This window comes from Hippoglossus hippoglossus, chromosome 21, assembly GCF_009819705.1.
Source record: "Hippoglossus hippoglossus isolate fHipHip1 chromosome 21, fHipHip1.pri, whole genome shotgun sequence".
Taxonomy (NCBI): Eukaryota; Metazoa; Chordata; class Actinopteri; order Pleuronectiformes; family Pleuronectidae; genus Hippoglossus; species Hippoglossus hippoglossus.
Window position 1 is genome coordinate 18,683,737 of NC_047171.1, and position 16,958 is coordinate 18,700,694.

At 38.9% G+C, this 16,958-nt stretch overlaps 1 protein-coding gene across 1 annotated transcript; it reads left to right on the forward strand.

Annotated features, from left to right (window-relative positions):
- Positions 1–1,216: 1,216 nt before the first annotated feature.
- On the forward strand, positions 1,217–16,787 carry ankrd10b (ankyrin repeat domain 10b). The gene is made up of 6 exons (XM_034573893.1): positions 1,217–1,502; positions 2,343–2,495; positions 4,001–4,092; positions 13,053–13,306; positions 13,822–13,929; positions 16,176–16,787. The coding sequence occupies exons 1-6, from the start codon at positions 1,305–1,307 to the stop codon at positions 16,391–16,393; spliced, it is 1,023 nt and encodes a 340-aa protein (XP_034429784.1). The 5' UTR covers positions 1,217–1,304; the 3' UTR covers positions 16,394–16,787.
- Positions 16,788–16,958: the final 171 nt, after the last annotated feature.

The window sequence follows — 16,958 nt, forward strand, 5'->3', positions numbered from 1 at the left end:
GTCTATGACCAGAGAGAGGAGGAGGAGGAGGAGGAGGAGGAGGAGGAGGAGGAGGAGGAGAGCAGTCCGGAGTGTGGAGTGGAGTTTCAAATCCAGTCCGGAGTGCTAAATCCAGTCCTGACTGTAAAATCCAGTCCTGACTGTCAAATCCAGTCCTGACTGTCAAACCCAGTCTTGACTGTCAAACCCAGTCCTGACTGTCAAATCCAGTCCTGACTGTCAAATCCAGTCCTGACTGTCAAATCCAGTCCTGACTGTCAAATCCAGTCCTGACTGTCAAACCCAGTCCTGAGTGTCAAATCCAGTCCTGACTGTCAAATCCAGTCCTGACTGTCAAACCCAGTCCTGAGTGTCAAATCCAGTCCTGACTGTCAAATCCAGTCCTGACTGTCAAACCCAGTCCTGAGTGTCAAATCCAGTCCTGACTGTCAAATCCAGTCCTGACTGTCAAACCCAGTCCTGAGTGTCAAATCCAGTCCTGACTGTCAAATCCAGTCCTGACTGTCAAACCCAGTCCTGAGTGTCAAATCCAGTCCTGACTGTCAAATCCAGTCCTGACTGTCAAACCCAGTCCTGAGTGTCAAATCCAGTCCTGACTGTCAAATCCAGTCCTGACTGTCAAATCCAGTCCTGACTGTCAAACCCAGTCCTGAGTGTCAAATCCAGTCCGGAGTGTCAAATCCAGTCCTGACTGTCAAACCCAGTCCTGAGTGTCAAATTCAGTCCTGACTGTCAAACCCAGTCCTGAGTGTCAAATCCAGTCCTGACTGTCAAATCCAGTCCTGACTGTCAAATCCAGTCCTGACTGTCAAACCCAGTCCTGAGTGTCAAATCCAGTCCTGACTGTCAAATCCAGTCCTGACTGTCAAACCCAGTCCTGACTGTCAAACCCAGTCCTGAGTGTCAAATCCAGTCCTGACTGTCAAACCCAGTCCTGAGTGTCAAATCCAGTCCGGAGTGTCAAATCCAGTCCTGACTGTCAAACCCAGTCCGGAGTGTCAAATCCAGGCCGGGGTTTGTTGCTCACTCTGGGTATCTCAAGTTTCACTCCGGCGCGTGCTCTGCCCTTTCTGCTTTGTGTTGTCAGGCAGAAAGTCTGCACACACACACACACACACTCACTCACAGACACACAGCAGGCAGGGTGGCCCTGATACACACACACACACACACAAACACACAAACACACTCACACACTCACACTCCACCATCCACCATCCACGACCACAATCCGCTTCTCGCTCCGTCGTCTGTTCAAACCGCGGTCAGCCGTCGTCGGTCATCTCTGCCCCCGCGCTGCGACCATGTCGGCGGGAGTGGAGTCTGGATTCTCGAGCGAGGAGGTGCTGAACAGCCGCTTCCCTCTCCACCGGGCGTGCAGGGATGGAGATGTCGGCGCCTTGTGCTCCCTGCTTCAGTGCACCTCCAACCCGGCTGACCTCAGCGTGGAGGACACCTTCTACGGCTGGACGCCCGTACACTGGGCCGCTCACTTCGGGAAGGTAGGTCGGGTTCTGGTCTTTGTTACAATGAGCGTCGCCGGGGAACGGTCCACAAAGAGCGGAGGAGCCCTCTCCGACGTTGAGCCTGGTCTCGGCCATTTCCTGATGTTAACTGTTCGCTGATGAGACCAAGCAGCAGCCATGGTTTTCTGGAGGCAGACAATGGACCATTAACACGAGCACTTCGCTTTCACAATTAAAACAACACAAAACACCGTGTTCTAGCCTCATAGGGTTAAGTAGCTAAAAGATTATTATGAGCGGGAAAATCCTAAACATCAACTTAATGGCCGTTTGATGAGATGTTAACAATGAAATTACAACGTCACGAGAAAAAACACAAGTTATCTTAAATAAATATGCGAGTTAACTTAGAATTAACCTTAGAATAGTTTTTTTTTAAACTAGTGAGAACAAAGCTGGAGTAATTACTTTTATGTACGTGTGTAGGCTTTTTATAGAAAACATGGCGGACAAAAACAAGTCCCTTCCATGATAACTTTATACGCTAATAACACGTTTGTAACGAACTGTTTATGGGCCTGAGCTCAACGCGCTCAGAGACTCGTAGTAAGATTAGTTTCACACTTGACTACTCTCTGGAAAAAGGGCAGGGCTATACTCTGCAGGAATTGGATCAATGCCTAAAGCAATAAAAGCCCAAAGCAGACACAGTGAGTGTAATGTTGCATTTGTGCCTCTAAGACACTTTGCTTGACTTGTCTCCACCCGCCCAGTGTCACGTCTTCTTCCAGAGCAATTAACGGCGATCACTGCAAACATGCTGTAATGTGTCGGACTTCCTCATTCATTCATTCTTCTTCCCCTGTCTCCGCACAGCTGGAGTGTGTGATGCGTCTGGTTCAGGTGGGATGTGGTGTGAACGCGGTGACCTCCAGGTTTGCGCAGACGCCCACTCACATTGCTGCATTTGGGGGCCACCCTAAGTGCCTGTTATGGCTACTGCAAGCTGGTGCAGACATTAACAGACAGGTAAGGCATCAGGCGCACACTCAACACACGATCTGCACACTTAGAAGCAGGTTTCAGACACCCATCGAGCTCTTGGACTCTTTCCCAGTTGCTTGGGACGTTTTGCTAAACTTTTCCTCCCAGCCCCCTCGTAAAAAGGTCCAGGAAATGTCAGGCTGTGGGAGAGTGCAGCAAGAAAAATGTCCAGAAAATTCACTTTGAGTGAGTTGATTATGTTTCTGACTTGAGACAGATGCAAAACTGGAAAAACAATGCAAATATCTCAGGATGAAAAAGATTTGTAATTCACGTAAGGGAAGGCGCCAAGCTTCAACAGTTTTTGGTGATGCAGGCCGATGTTGATGTGTGAAGAAAAACATGGGATTTCTGCAGCAAAATGTATCCGTCGGGTGTGCACCACCCACGGCTGAACGTGACGGACATTTTCCTGTTGTTGTGAATGAGCTTCACCCAGAAAATCTCTTCATTTCTGCAAGGCAAACTCTGGACAATGTCCTGACCCTATTATCTGGAGTTCATGTGTGAAAAGTTTCTTATACGCCAGAGAATTTAATAGTTCAGGCTGGTGCTTTCAAAATCACCCCGCAAGTCAAGAAAGTTCACAGGAATTTCCCTTGTTGACATTTCCCAGAGAGACTCGTGGAAACATGATCGTTCACATAGTTGTCTGACTAATCTGTGATGAAAACTGCAATAAACAGAATAACCTTTAACAATAAATCCCTTTTACATTAAAAACAGAACAAAATCTCAACTATATACTGGCAGTGGCACAAATGCTAGAGGGAAAAGAGCAGAGCTGTGTGAGAGGCTGAGCTCACGCTGATCCCATCAAAGAGGATCATTCTAACTCGAGGTCATGATCCTTAGCATGCATTGTTACTACTTAGTCCCCCACTTGACCTATATTCAGATTATGTGTGTCAGCTCGACTGCCCTTTGCTTGTGACGTCATTGCCTCCTCATGTATTTTCATGCTCAGACTCTGGGGGTGTATTTTATGCTGCGCTGCACCGCTGAGAGAAATCAGATTAGTAGGTCACAATGACATAACATGTTGTCGTCACTGTGAAACACATTGCTAGGGATTTGGCTTTGAATTTGCTCAGCATATGTTGAAACACCTGGTGAAATTCTAGGATTTCCCTCTATTGGATTTATGATATTTTGACCTGGCTGTTGGGACAGAGACAGAGTGTGTGAGCACAAAGCACAGCCCATATTGCTTTGTGGTTGGAGACAGCCTTCTTGGTGTGTGCTTTTGTTCTCTCCCTCCCTTCCATCCCTCCCCTTCATCTGCACTAATGTGTAACTGTAAATGTGCGTGGGTGGTGGTGAAGTCTCTGAGAAAAGTTCAGCCTGTGTTACACCCTGTCATCGCTCATGGAGTTTATTTTTTCTGACTATGGAAACTGAAGAGAGGGTGTATTTGATTAAAAAAACTTCTTCATACTCATAGTCTTAATGTTTTTTGTGTGTAACTGCAGTCTTTTGTCGCCACTCAGGACTATGTGGGCGAGACGCCCATCCACAAGGCTGCTCGTGCGGGCAGTCTGGAGTGCATCAACGCTCTCTTGATTCAGGGAGCGAAAGCTGAGTAAGTCCAGCGATGGGTCCTTTGCCCACATTTGTTTTTCCTCTGTACTGTCCAACTACTTAGTTAACACCTTTACAAGGGATCACCACCAAACTCAAATCACGCAAGTAACACAATTTTAATGATGGATTTATATGCAGCTTCTAACTGTTGTTAATATTTCTGCGAATTACCTTTTACAGGAGTGAGCAAATTTGTACACAAAGTGAAAAAGTTTAAAGAAATAAATAAACTTTTTTGATGCCATGGCTGTCTCACTCACTCAGCCAGAAAGAAGCTGCTTTTATTAATGGTAAATTAACCATAACTACATTAAAGCGGTATGCGATACATAATTGTAAGTGATTATTTTTTTTAAACAAGCATACTGTGCTTTTCTGGTGGTAAAATTTGACACTGGAAAATGTCAAGAAACATTAACATTTAGTTTAGTTTATTTCGCATTGCATTGTGTGAAATACAAAGTTCCATAGATGAAATGTTAAAATACGTATAGGGTGTGATAGAAACCAGTAATGGCTTATGTGAAAACCACACTCAAATAAAACGAATAAATAAAATACAAAATCTTCAGTATAGGTTGTAGATTGGTATAAAAGAGTAAATTGGACATGAAATAATATCCCATCAGTGTAAGTAATTAGCTGATGGAAGTGCATTTCATTAAATAGTTGCTTTTGTGACATTTTGTTGCAGAACGGTAAAAGACAAAATAAACAGTGTTTATCGTTCAACCACTTCAGCTCAGAACAGTCTGATCATAAGATGTGTTGTTAGATAGCAAAAGAATTGATGGTGCTCCCTTGAAAATGTGACAGATTTTGTTAATCCTTGAAATTGTTGTTTATCATTGCAACAATTCACATTAAGTTGCCCTCCATGTGTAATAATGTTAACAATCAAACTGAGTTCATAGAGAATGATTAAGTTCCTTTTTATTTACTCTCATTAAACGCCTTTTAAATTTCCTTTGTAATTTGAGGAAGGGCTGTGTTATAATACAGTTCAATAATTAACTTGGCACGGCACCTTGGATCTTAACTGGCGCCTGTAAATTCAGCTCGATTATTACTCAGACATGAGGACAACTTAATGTAAAAGTTGATAAACTGTTTTTAGACTTGTAGATCATTTTGCATGATCTTTGTTAAATCTAGAGTGATTTTCTTTGTTAACGTTTGTTTTGGTTATTGTCTTAAATAAAGAGCCTGACTAGATGACCAAATGCACATTGACTCCTTTTTTTATATAACCTTTTACCATCAGGAAGAAAAAGTGTTATTTCTGTTGCACAGAATGAAACTGTATTTATTTCACATTGGACATAGCTCAAGAACTGCAAGATCAGATAATTCTCACCTTTTTCAACAAATACAGTGAGATAAATATAAGTAAATATGGACTTTGAGATAATAAGCAAAGATAAATAAGCAAAATTACTGAATGAACAAAGGCATTAGAGACACGACTCATCTTTCCTGTTTCCTAAATTTAGATCCAAGACCTGCAGGGCGGTGAAACAAATATCGGTCATAATTATTATTCCCCGAAGGCCACACAAGTCAGTCAAGTCAATGAACTAAGCACTTCATTTTTACCCTTGTCAGAATTAACTATTTTATAAAAGTGTATAAACATTACGTCTGTACTGCTTTATTACTAGTACTCGAGCATTGTTTAATTAATCAATTTGTCTTCGGTTTCGCCAGATTAAAAAGTGTTTTTTAAATGCAGAGATGGTGAGATATTAAAAGATACAGCACATTTAAAGATATATATGTAACAGTTCTGAAGGTTGATCAACCGGTTTTTCCTTCTCGCATTACTTGCAGTTTCATTTTTTACAACAAGCTTTATGCCTTTTCTTTCTGATCTCATTCAAGTAGAGAAAGTCAAAACGAGCAGGGAGATTACAGATGCCAAGTTTATTGTGTGTAGCTTTTTTATGTTTTTATGCCACCATCAGAGAAATGGTCAATATGTTGTCAAATACATCAGAGTTTACCAGATATTGTCATTGAAAAAAAAAAGAAACATTAATACCAGTGTGAAATAATGGCTTCATGTCAGTATGAAGAGGAAAAGCATTTGTATTTGATGATAATAAATCAAATCTGAGAATAGTATTGTTTACTTTTGGCCTCTGGTTACCTCTGGCATTCAAGAAAGAATGCAACCAAAGCTAACACACCTTTAAAAGGTTGTTGAAACCCATATAATCTCTTCCTCATTGTTCCAGAGACCACATGTCCCACAGACGCTACATAGAAATCAAAGATATGCTAAATATATATTTAATGATTGAAGGTTGAGCCTGAGGGCTGAGTCAGTCAAGTCAAACTTTAACAGGGTGATTTGCTTTTTACTTCCTGTTTAAAAGTTGATTTCCCCCAGCATATGAACTCCCTGTTTGCTTTGACTGTTTCAAATGTACTGCAATGCTTTTTGCAGACATATTTTTGTAATTACTTACAAAAAACCTTTCTTGTGGACATCATGTAATGTGCATTTGGTTATCAGCTGATGAGTGATATTTATGATAAACATGATATGTGATTTTCTTTTCCCTGCAGATTACAGATACTGTATTTAGTTTAGTTTATCATTAAGAAACGTTTTTTTGTTGTGACACAGAAATAGTGGAGCTCAACTGGGAAGGAAGAAACACAAGTGGGAATGAGGCTCATGACAAAAAAAAACTAACAACCTAGCTTAAAAATGTAATTGTTGTCAAAGGTCTGTTAATGATGTTGGATATATTCAAAAAACATATCCAAATCCTAAAATCATCCGAAAGGCTATATATAGACAATGTTCTTTGTGATTTTTTGTTTTCCTAATAAAAATTAAATTAATATAAAAAAACAAGAAATTAATATAGATTCAATTTGGAGGCTCAATATGTTATTGCTTGTGTGAAAATTCATGTTTTCATGGTAAAAAAATACCGTATTCAATGAATGATTTTTTAAACATTTTTAATAATAAATTTACATTTAAATAATTATTAAAAAACAATGAAGTTGATGCAGCAATATTTTCACATAAGTCATAATCCTAAATACAGGACCATTACTTTCCTATTATGAAATTGCAATTTTTTGTAGTTACATACAAGACAAATACAGAAAGCTTAGTTGGTAATTGATAATTAACTGAGACGAGTTTACCTTTCCACCTTTTACAACCCATTTTGAATTGTTGTAACATTTCAGCAGAGCAACAATAAGCATAATAATCTACTGTTTATATTAGCTTCATTATTCTTTTGTATGTATATATTTTTCCTGGCCAGTCAGAAAAACCTGGATCAGGTTTTGAAAGTGTCCTTTTTAAAGTTGACATTAACATTTTACTGGACACTTAAGATCTTTGTCTCTGCCACAATAAAAATCGATGACATGAAAACGATGAACAATCTTTGGTGTTATAACCAAGGTTAATTAATGTTAACCTGTTATAATAATGTTAATTTCTAAAGCTAAAAAAGAGCTAAGTCTCCTTTTGGCAAATTCTTTATATCTGCTTGTAATGTTGGTGAACGCCAGGCAAAAAGCATTCTGGCTCCCACTGTGGCTGAATCACAGACAAACAAATACAATATTTATTCGGTATCCAGTATTTCAGAAGATAAATTTCCATTTATAGTTCTACAGCTATTAAATGTAAAATATTTGTCTTCTCTAATGAAACTCTAGCGTCAACATTATCAGTCATGTTTTCAAATTGAAATCATATAACCTATATAACTTATGTCACCAAATAAAACAGTGGTATTACTATTTATATTGCTGCACACAGATTGGAATTGTAGTATCAAATGTAACGATATAAACTTAGCGCTCGTTGATTTCCGTTGTGAGGATTCTTGAGTATAGAGCTATCTCCTATACTCTTGCCTTGTGCCACCACATGCCTGCTAGTATCTTCTGTTTCCTTGGAATTTGAGGAGGCTTTGCCACCGGGACTCCTCCGGTTCTTTTACGAATCATCAAAGTGGGTGGAAGAAAAAAAGAAGAAGCCAAGTCGAAGTTCGGAGAAATCCCACTATTTTGATTCATCTCTGATTTATTAGGCGGAACAACAACAAGTCGACCATCTCTCGCCATCTGCCTCTGCCACTGATTCAATGCACTCAGTTGGCCGAACATGTGTAGAAAGACTCACTGTGGATTCATTTTATTTTCCAACAGCACCTGATGGCTGACCGTAGGTTTGTTGAGATCAGGGATCTGACACCTCATCTGTTTGGAAAATTTGAATGTATTTCATCATCTAAAATATGAAGTAAAGCTCTCGCCCTCAGATACTTTAATACATTCAAATGAAACTTCAGCGACAGAATTGTTAAACATTTTTTAAATTGAACAAGTGGTGTCATGGTTGGAAACTTTTTTCTTGAGTGGACCATTATCCTCATTTCCTCTGGCCCAACCATCTTCTTGCACTCTTCCACTGCAGAGACCTGGTTCTGGACTGAGGAATTAATCTTGTTCAGTGGCAACAATGGAAGACTCTCCTCATCCCCATGTGATGCTCATCCTTCTCCTATTACTGTAGATAGTGAGTCCAGCTTTCCATTGGGACAAGTATTTCACATCTGCAGTATCTTTAGCTGGATGAGACTGGAACCTACTTGTGGTCTTTCCCGGCCTTCATAAAGAAACTTGTCCCATTTGCCCACTTCCTCCTATCTTTTCTCCATTTAGTCTTAGTGACACAAAATCCTCATGCTGAAAAATCATCGAAAGTCATTGTTTCTGGTTCTGGTTCTTGTATCTGAACTAAATTCAAATTAAATCTTTAACAGACCTTAAAGGAATCTTTCCCTCAAACAGAGAAATATTAAAATCCATTTGAGTCAATGGGACAAAAACAAGCTTAACTTTATCGCGTGATTTTAAATACAAAATTTAAACCCTCAATATTTAATACATTTTAAAAGAATATCTAAACTAATAATTTTGTTTTCATCCAAAGATCTCACTTCATAACCCATCGCTTCCTAGATGGGTTCAAACAATTGTGGATTTCTAAAAAATTCACTATTTTCTTGAACTCCACCAAATATCAACATTTGGTCACAACAAAACGAAAAGATTTGATGTATTTGTCATGAGCCTCAGAGTGTAAAGGTGGCGCTCTAGAGAGCTAGCAGCAGGTAGGACAGTGTTTAGAGGCTGCCGGTGATGAGAGTAGTGCAGAGACAGAGGCTCAGGGCAGCTGAGTGAGATGGGTTAGATTTGCCTAGCAGCATGAACTGAACTATTAACTGTTTAATGCTAACACTCATCCTGTTGCAATGGTTATTCACTGTCATTTCACTGTACCAAGTATTTTTTACTTTCTACTTAGAAATGTTTTGTTTTGTATGTCACAGTATTTATTAACCCTATACAGTATCACAGTCTGTTTTCACATCTAATCTTTGTCACCTTATTCCTTTATGAAAGTGACAATAAGTTACAAAAAACGTTTTTTACACTGCTAACAGAAACAGAACCGTACCTCTTAATGTTTTGCAGCCATTGAATTGGAAATGACTTGGTTTTTTCAAGTAATCCTAGAAAGGGGGAGAATAGACACTGCTGAGTCTGCCCCGTTCCCTGGGATAGCCGCACTGTTGTGGCATTGAGTGTTCTCACTATCGCTTCCTATCTACACACTGGCAAACTGTTGAGGTATTTCTTGCGGTGATTGGTTTTAATGCTAGGTTTTTTTATGAATCAAAACTGAAGTTTTAGACCTGCATGCTTTGCTTATTATTCATAATTGTTCCTGTATCTAGTGTTTTTTATTTTTGTTATTATTTTATGATTTGTTTTTGATTTTGTGAACTAACCATAGGAGCCCTTTATATGGACAGGTTTAATCACGTGAGTCCCATATCAACATGTAGCATGATAATAGGCTGCCTCTGGAAGGTTAGACGATAGTTAGAGAAGATACATAATGTGTGCATAGGACGGAAAAGCAAAGCATACCAGGCATTTACAAAGAATTAACGCTTCCTTTATAAATTTCAACATTAAATCTTGATTAATTGGTGTTATTCACAGTTATCCATATTATTGGATCAATTCATACCGTAGGTGTCAGGTCTCACTAAAGGAATATGTAATGTAATTTTTGCCATTGATTTTTTTGTAGTTATCATAAAAGGTATTGGTGCATTTCAATTATGCAAAGGTCTTCTAGTTATTAAAGCTAAAAGACGGCAAAAGAAAGGTGAGTTGTGAAGAGGTAAATTAACAAAATAATATTGGAATTTAAGATGCAGATTAAAATGGAGATTATTGATAAATTTGGGGATTTACAGTAGACATGTACTGAGAGTGAAGAGAGATTTGCAACTGTGGGATCTGTAAGCATACATTTTACCACAGATTATGATTTGTCAGTGATTTAAGGTGGACACTCATGGACATTTTTAAATCTTAATTCATATTGTCCAGTTTGTCTCTTTTGGAGTCCAAAATGTTTGAAAACCATTATGACTGCAATAAAGAGTCTCTAGGAGTTTCTACAATGGCTAATTGGTCAATTAATGTGACGTATTTGATTTACTAAAATTGAGGAAGGGGGGCTTTAATGGCCATTTTCAAAATAAAATTCCTAAGTGTTGCAAAACTATGACATTAAATATAAGTGACAGCAATGGGAAGGTTGTGGTGGACTTTGTTCCGAGGTCAACACACATGTTGATGCTGCTTGTTTTACCACTGTAATTCCTGTGGACAACATGCACAACAATCCTCATTTAACAAAGAAATTATTATAAGTAACGTATCCGCTCAAATAATAATAAAATACTGAAGCAAATCCTTAAAACTGTTTTTTGCTTATGATAATTTTTGTATTTATTAATGCCTTTCTAGAGCGATACATTTGTGTTACTAAATTGTTGACCTGACCAAAGATTAAAAAGTAGCTGATGACATTTAAAAAGGAGAATTTCTATTCCTTGAAGTGAGACAAATTCATCTACCTTATCACAAACTGGTTCTCGGTATAAATGTAATTTCTTGGAAAAAACAATCCCTTGGAAGCGTTAATTTTGAAGGGGACGGGTAATGTGCAACAAGTTATTGTGTGATTATCTTTTTACTTTTGTTGCTTTTCATTTAAATCTTCAATTCTTTATGAAATGTTTTTCATGTGCACTAGTTTTTGAAATGTTTCTTTTTTGCACAATTGTTTAGAGAAAAAACTGCAGAGAAAGAACTAAATCTCAGCAAAATGAATGATCGAACAGCAACAGTGCATCTGAACTGAAATGTCTCATTGTGTGGACGTCAATGTACATGGCTTCAGCAACATAAAAGCAAATATTTCAATTAAATAGACCAGAATAAAGCAGGACCCACCAAGTATGGCAATGTATTCACTGCAGGTTGGCATTACTTATCCTCTAGTGTATTTTAATATTCAATAATTATTATGACGTATGGAACAGTTTAAATTATTTTCTTCACATTTTTTATTAAAAGTAGAAGCTTAGACATGGACCAGGAGTCCCACTTCTTCAACAAAGACTTGGCTGTTTGCTTTGAGAGCTCATTTTGCAGTGTGATGGCATCTAGGCTCAGAACAAGCACAGCATTGTTTTGTAACTGACCAATGGAGAGAAGTCTCATCATTAAGCTTCACAGGAATCTATTGGTTGTGGGATATTTTCCCTCTCAATCGCTGACGAGCAGATTTCACAACAGCAGGAGAAAATGGACTGTTTTTATCCAGCACTTTATTTAATAAATAACTACAGTAATAATATATAATTAAAACGATTATCCTTATGTAGTTTTAGTTGCATTGATATGACTAGTAATTGATTTTATTATCCAGTGGAGTTCCTTCCATACTGTACATGTACAGGTCTGAACATTGAGAACCGATGACACTGTATTGTTCGCTCATTCATTATTGCACAAAATCCACCTATTCCTGCTGCAACTGGATACGATTAACACAACTGTGTCTGCACAGCCTCTAATTAGAGTTATAGATGGTTGAACAAATGCCTCCAACAGTCACACACGGTCTCTTATCATTTCATTGTCTTCTTCATTTTTCTTGAATCAAGATGAAGACTGGGTCTTGGGAGTTTCATCTTCTTTGGAGACACATCTGGATTCCTGAAGTTTGCAGTTAGTTCTTTCTTCATGCTGTATAATAACCACTAACTCTGTGGTGCTTCTTCTGAAGATACAAGTGTGTTTCATGCTGGCTTCCTTCGGATCAAGAACATCTGGATCTTGTACTTGTTTGGAAGAATTCAACAATCTTGCCGTGCTGTGTCACATCACTCTTTCACAGATACATGTTATATTCGAGTGTATCCCTTTCATCCAATGTCTTTGTACACATCGTACAGTCATATGCACAAGTGACCTTGCTCCCTTTGTGCAGTACACATTTGGTGAATGTCAAAACCATTACTTGGAACTTCGATGCAGAAATTCTTTAACAGTATCACTGTTGGAAATCTGAGTGGACCGTGAACTTCAACTCCAAATCCTTAATGGTCTTGTCTTTCTTGAGCTCGAGGTCTTGTCACCTAGAGAATCGATCTTCTTTGGATGAAATCATCCTCTCCATGTTGTCGTTTCAGGTTAAAATTAACAGGTGCATCCCCACAGATGTCTTAGTCATGTCCTTTTGCAGCAGACGATTCCCCAATCATTTGGAAAGAGTAGTTCTTTGGAAGATCCAAATGATCCAAAAGGGATCAGTCGTCATCTCTCACGAAGATGACGAAGAGGAGGAGAGGTGGTAGAGCAGCACAGGCTATTTCTATACATCTGTATGTCTGTTCATTTGTGAATGTTTGCTTTATGAGTCTGTATGTGTGTGTGTGTGTCTGTGTGTGTGATTGGACGTGTCTTGTTTTGTTTGTTTTGGATTTGTGTGAATCAAACGTACAGTGCGAGATTCTAACACTCCCTCTTCCCGTTGTGCAGTGTGAGGAATGCCAGTGGGCTGACTGCTGCCGACCTGGCCCACGCCCAGGGATTCCAGGAGTGTGCGGAGATTCTCTCCAATGCCCAGAACTTCCAACAAAACATGGTTCTGTCCCATAACGGGACTATTCTGAACGGCATGAGCCAGAATGGTGGCCACATCCAGGGACGCAGCTTCATGAATGGCGTCCCCAACAGAAAGAGGTCATTCGATGGCATGGAAGCAAACCCAGGGAAGAAGGCAAGACCTAACGGTGGGTCACTAAGCCAATCAAATGTCTGTTTAGTTATTTTTCGATTTTCATGTCTCTGAAAGCAAAATAATATTAGTATGTTGACGCTTAAACATGCACCTAGGATGGTTTAAAATGTATTTTTATGCAGCCTTTATGTAGACTTAAAAGTAAATTAGTAGTATGAAAGTACGCAACTCTGCTCAACACAGTCCAGGTAAACTATGAATGTTCTATTATCGCTCTACTCTCTACTCTCCCTCTAAATAAGTATTACATATTTTAGGATTAGAAAGTGACTGTAAAATGCAGAGATTTTTATTGTACTCATTTTAGGATTAGAAATTGACTGTAAAGTGCAGTATTTTTATTTTCTAAAGTAAGAAAATGGATGCAGGAAGAACAAAAGATGAATTTAAAGCCATTGTGACCTAGTTTTCAGCAGACTTGTTCATTGATTTGTTTGCATGTTTCGAGAAATAAAGTTCTTTTCAAATATGTAACATAGCTTTATTTTATACATTTCTTTCTCTTAGGTATGAGCATGCCACCAGAAATGCTGAATGGGAGCAGGCCACTGGGTGGTGCTGGAGAGACCCAGATGGAGAGCATGAACATGGAGCTGATGGCAACTGTAACCTCAGGTGGGCCGGGACCCTTTGCTTTTGGGCTGAATGGGTTTGCACCTCTAGGGCCGGGGCCCATGGATCAGTTTGAGTGCCAGAGGGGCCTGGACAGGATGATCCCCGCAACTAAAGAGCTGGAGGTCATCACCGTGGCCCCAATGCAGACCCCGTGTCGCTGCACCAACTCTTATGCCTACCTGTAGAGGGCATGTGTGTCCATTCACACATTCTAATGCTCCTGTTAGTGCAGGGGGTCTTTTTGGTTTCGCTTAGCATTTCTTTCTATTATACATGAATAACAGAAAACATTTGTTTTGATTTGGTGGTAAACTACATTTGAAAGATGTATAGCTGTCTGTGCTGTATTTTCTACTTTGTGTACTCTGTGTACCTGATTATACTTGGATCGTTAAAAGTATTAAGATTTCTTTGTTTTACAGTTTATACTTAATGCATCTATCCAGTTATACAGATAATTGTGTGATCATTCTTTTTTAGATTTAGAATAATAAGACAAGTTTTGTTTTGCACAATAACATCCTAGATATTACAGAGTTATTTGCATTCTCTCAACACAGTTTAATCCTCTGTGAAAATGTAGGTCATATTGGATTTACAGAAAGAATAAGTCTTTGTTGTTGCTTCTCAAATTGTGCATTGTTCCATTGCAGTGTAGGAAAAGGGGCTAAATGATTGGTCAACTACAGATGTTGTCATGGGCCTTGTGCTGAAAAGTGGTTTTCAGTAGCATTTCTCATGTCACAGGTTAGAAAAAGATATGTTTCCGTACAGTTCTGTTAAGAGAGATGGCCAAGAAAGAGCTCCATTAATACTCACATAAAATCTAATACCTAAATGTTGAGTTGAAGGTTTTCTGTTCTTTTCCCCCCTGCTGAGTTGAATTGCTCTAATACTCTTGATTTGCAATTAACGTTTTGATTGAATACATTTACATGAACAACAATGTGTGCCTCAGCACTCTTTTAATGTACACTGGGGAACGTCTCCTGATGTAAACTGCCACCATGTATTAGCTGATGCCGTTTTATATTCCAGAATTACCTTATGCCAAAGCATATCCCAACATGAATGTAGCCTGTAAATTTTAAATTATTCACTGTGCAGCTTCTTTTTGTTTTGTAGTTTGTTGATGTCATGTACTAAGACATTGTCGTCCATTCATTCTGGCTATGTGCTTTATCGATCCTAAAGAGTGGTGTAAGTTTACTGTGTGCGTGTTAGCAACGTTTTTTTTTTAAAGGAGCTAGCCGGGCTTGCACATGTGTTATATTATACGTATGTTATATAATATTAATGATAATACCCAGTCTGATTTTGAAACAGATTTTTGGCCATTTTACAATCAGTAGTTGCGATTAAATAGTTCTGCTCAAGAAGAAAATTTGCATGGATTTCTAAACTTTGCAAAAAGCCTTATTTCTTGAGATGTATAGAATAGTTAGAACAGTAAATTACTGTATGTTATTTTCAACTTTTATAGCGAGGGAATTTCTTTCTGTATTTTGTAGTACTTCTCAACGTTCAAGGTGGTGTCTGATCATTTTGTTTTACGTGCCAGGTTTGAGTGTATAGTTGAATTCGCTTGGAGCATTCAGTGCTTAGTGGTGCACAGGTTTAGCTTTGTACTTGATTGTATGAATTTATTAAATGTTGATCAATTTTATAAACGTGACTGTGGTCGGCCTGTTGTTTTCCTAATGTGTTCTCATGCATCTGTAAAACCCAGTCCTGTTGGCATTTTTGCTGGTGTGCAAAATACCAAAAAAGGAGCAATTTTTTTCGAATTAATGTAAAGGAATAATTATAAACATGAAAATAATGTGTTTTAATATAAATCCCCTTGCTTGGTTGTGTGTGTTTTTCGTTAATGGCAAGCCAACACGTCTGGAAGATTTTCTTAGCTTAAATATCTTTGTGGATAAAGAACTAGCTCACTGTGTCATACAGCCCTCACTGTATGCTGAAGCACCCAAAGATAAGAATGTGACCTATTTAGAACCAGTTCTCGGGTCAATACTTATACGACTTAACACTCTGCAGTGGTTTCAGTGCCTTTAATTGATTAATATGTAACTTCTAGTGTGTTGAAATCTGGCCACAAATGGACCTTCATAGTTGTGCAAAACAAAATCAATCCACTAGTATCTTTTGGTTGCTCCTGCTCCAAAATTGTCTTGACAGAAGCAGGAATATGGTCACAAGTTAATTCTCTATGTGCCTTTTGACTATTGTCTCATTTTCAGTGGCAGGTGAAGGACCCTGCAAGGATCTTTGGTCAAACGGTCACAATGAACCGCAGCCTCCTCTCGGATTTGACGTGGCAGCAGAGATCCTCTACGGTGACTGGCCTGAGATCAACAGCTCTGCAGGCAGCCTGGTGGAGCACTGGAAGTCTGTTAAAGCACAGCAGCTGTATGACCAAGTCTTCTTCAGCACCATGCTCCTGCACCCCGGATCATAAAGAACAAAGGAGCTAGCTGGCTGTCCTTTTGTTGCTTGAATGTCATGTCAGCTTAAACAAGAATTAATTTGCCTTAAAAGCCAGAGTGGTCCAGTAATTAATTGATCCATTTATTTGTTGTTGTTGTAAAGGGCAGGCCCGTTGTTGTGCATGGATCTGAAATGTTTAAGTGATGAGGTTGATTAGCAAGTGGAATTTTGTTTTCGTAGTTTTTAAAAGTTTGATTAAACTGTAAATAACCTTGTTCTGATTTACACTAAAGTTGTTATCTAAAACACTGCCAGGTCTCCTGATTCTGGCTCAACTAGAAGTGGGGGTGATTCCTCTCTTGTTAACAGGAACAAATGCATCCCATGTTACTCATTGATAATAAAAAAAACGGTTTGCAAAAGTTAAAGCTTCCTCATTCTTCATTTCATCTATGACTCATCATCATATCTTATCTCGCCAGTGATCCATTCTAGGGCAGAGTTGTTTGTCTCCTTCAGGTCTGTATTCAAATGGGACCCAGTGGGTGGATGTGGTGCATCAGTCTTGCCACAGGGAAACTGAGCATTGGTGTTGA

Coding starts and splice junctions, on each gene's coding strand:
- ankrd10b (XM_034573893.1), top strand. CDS start 1,305: ATGTCGGCGGGAGTGGAGTCTGGATTCTCGAGCGAGGAGGTGCTGAAC. Junction 1,503..2,342: donor GGGCCGCTCACTTCGGGAAG/GTAGGTCGGGTT, acceptor GTCTCCGCACAG/CTGGAGTGTGTGATGCGTCT. Junction 4,093..13,052: donor ATTCAGGGAGCGAAAGCTGA/GTAAGTCCAGCG, acceptor CCCGTTGTGCAG/TGTGAGGAATGCCAGTGGGC.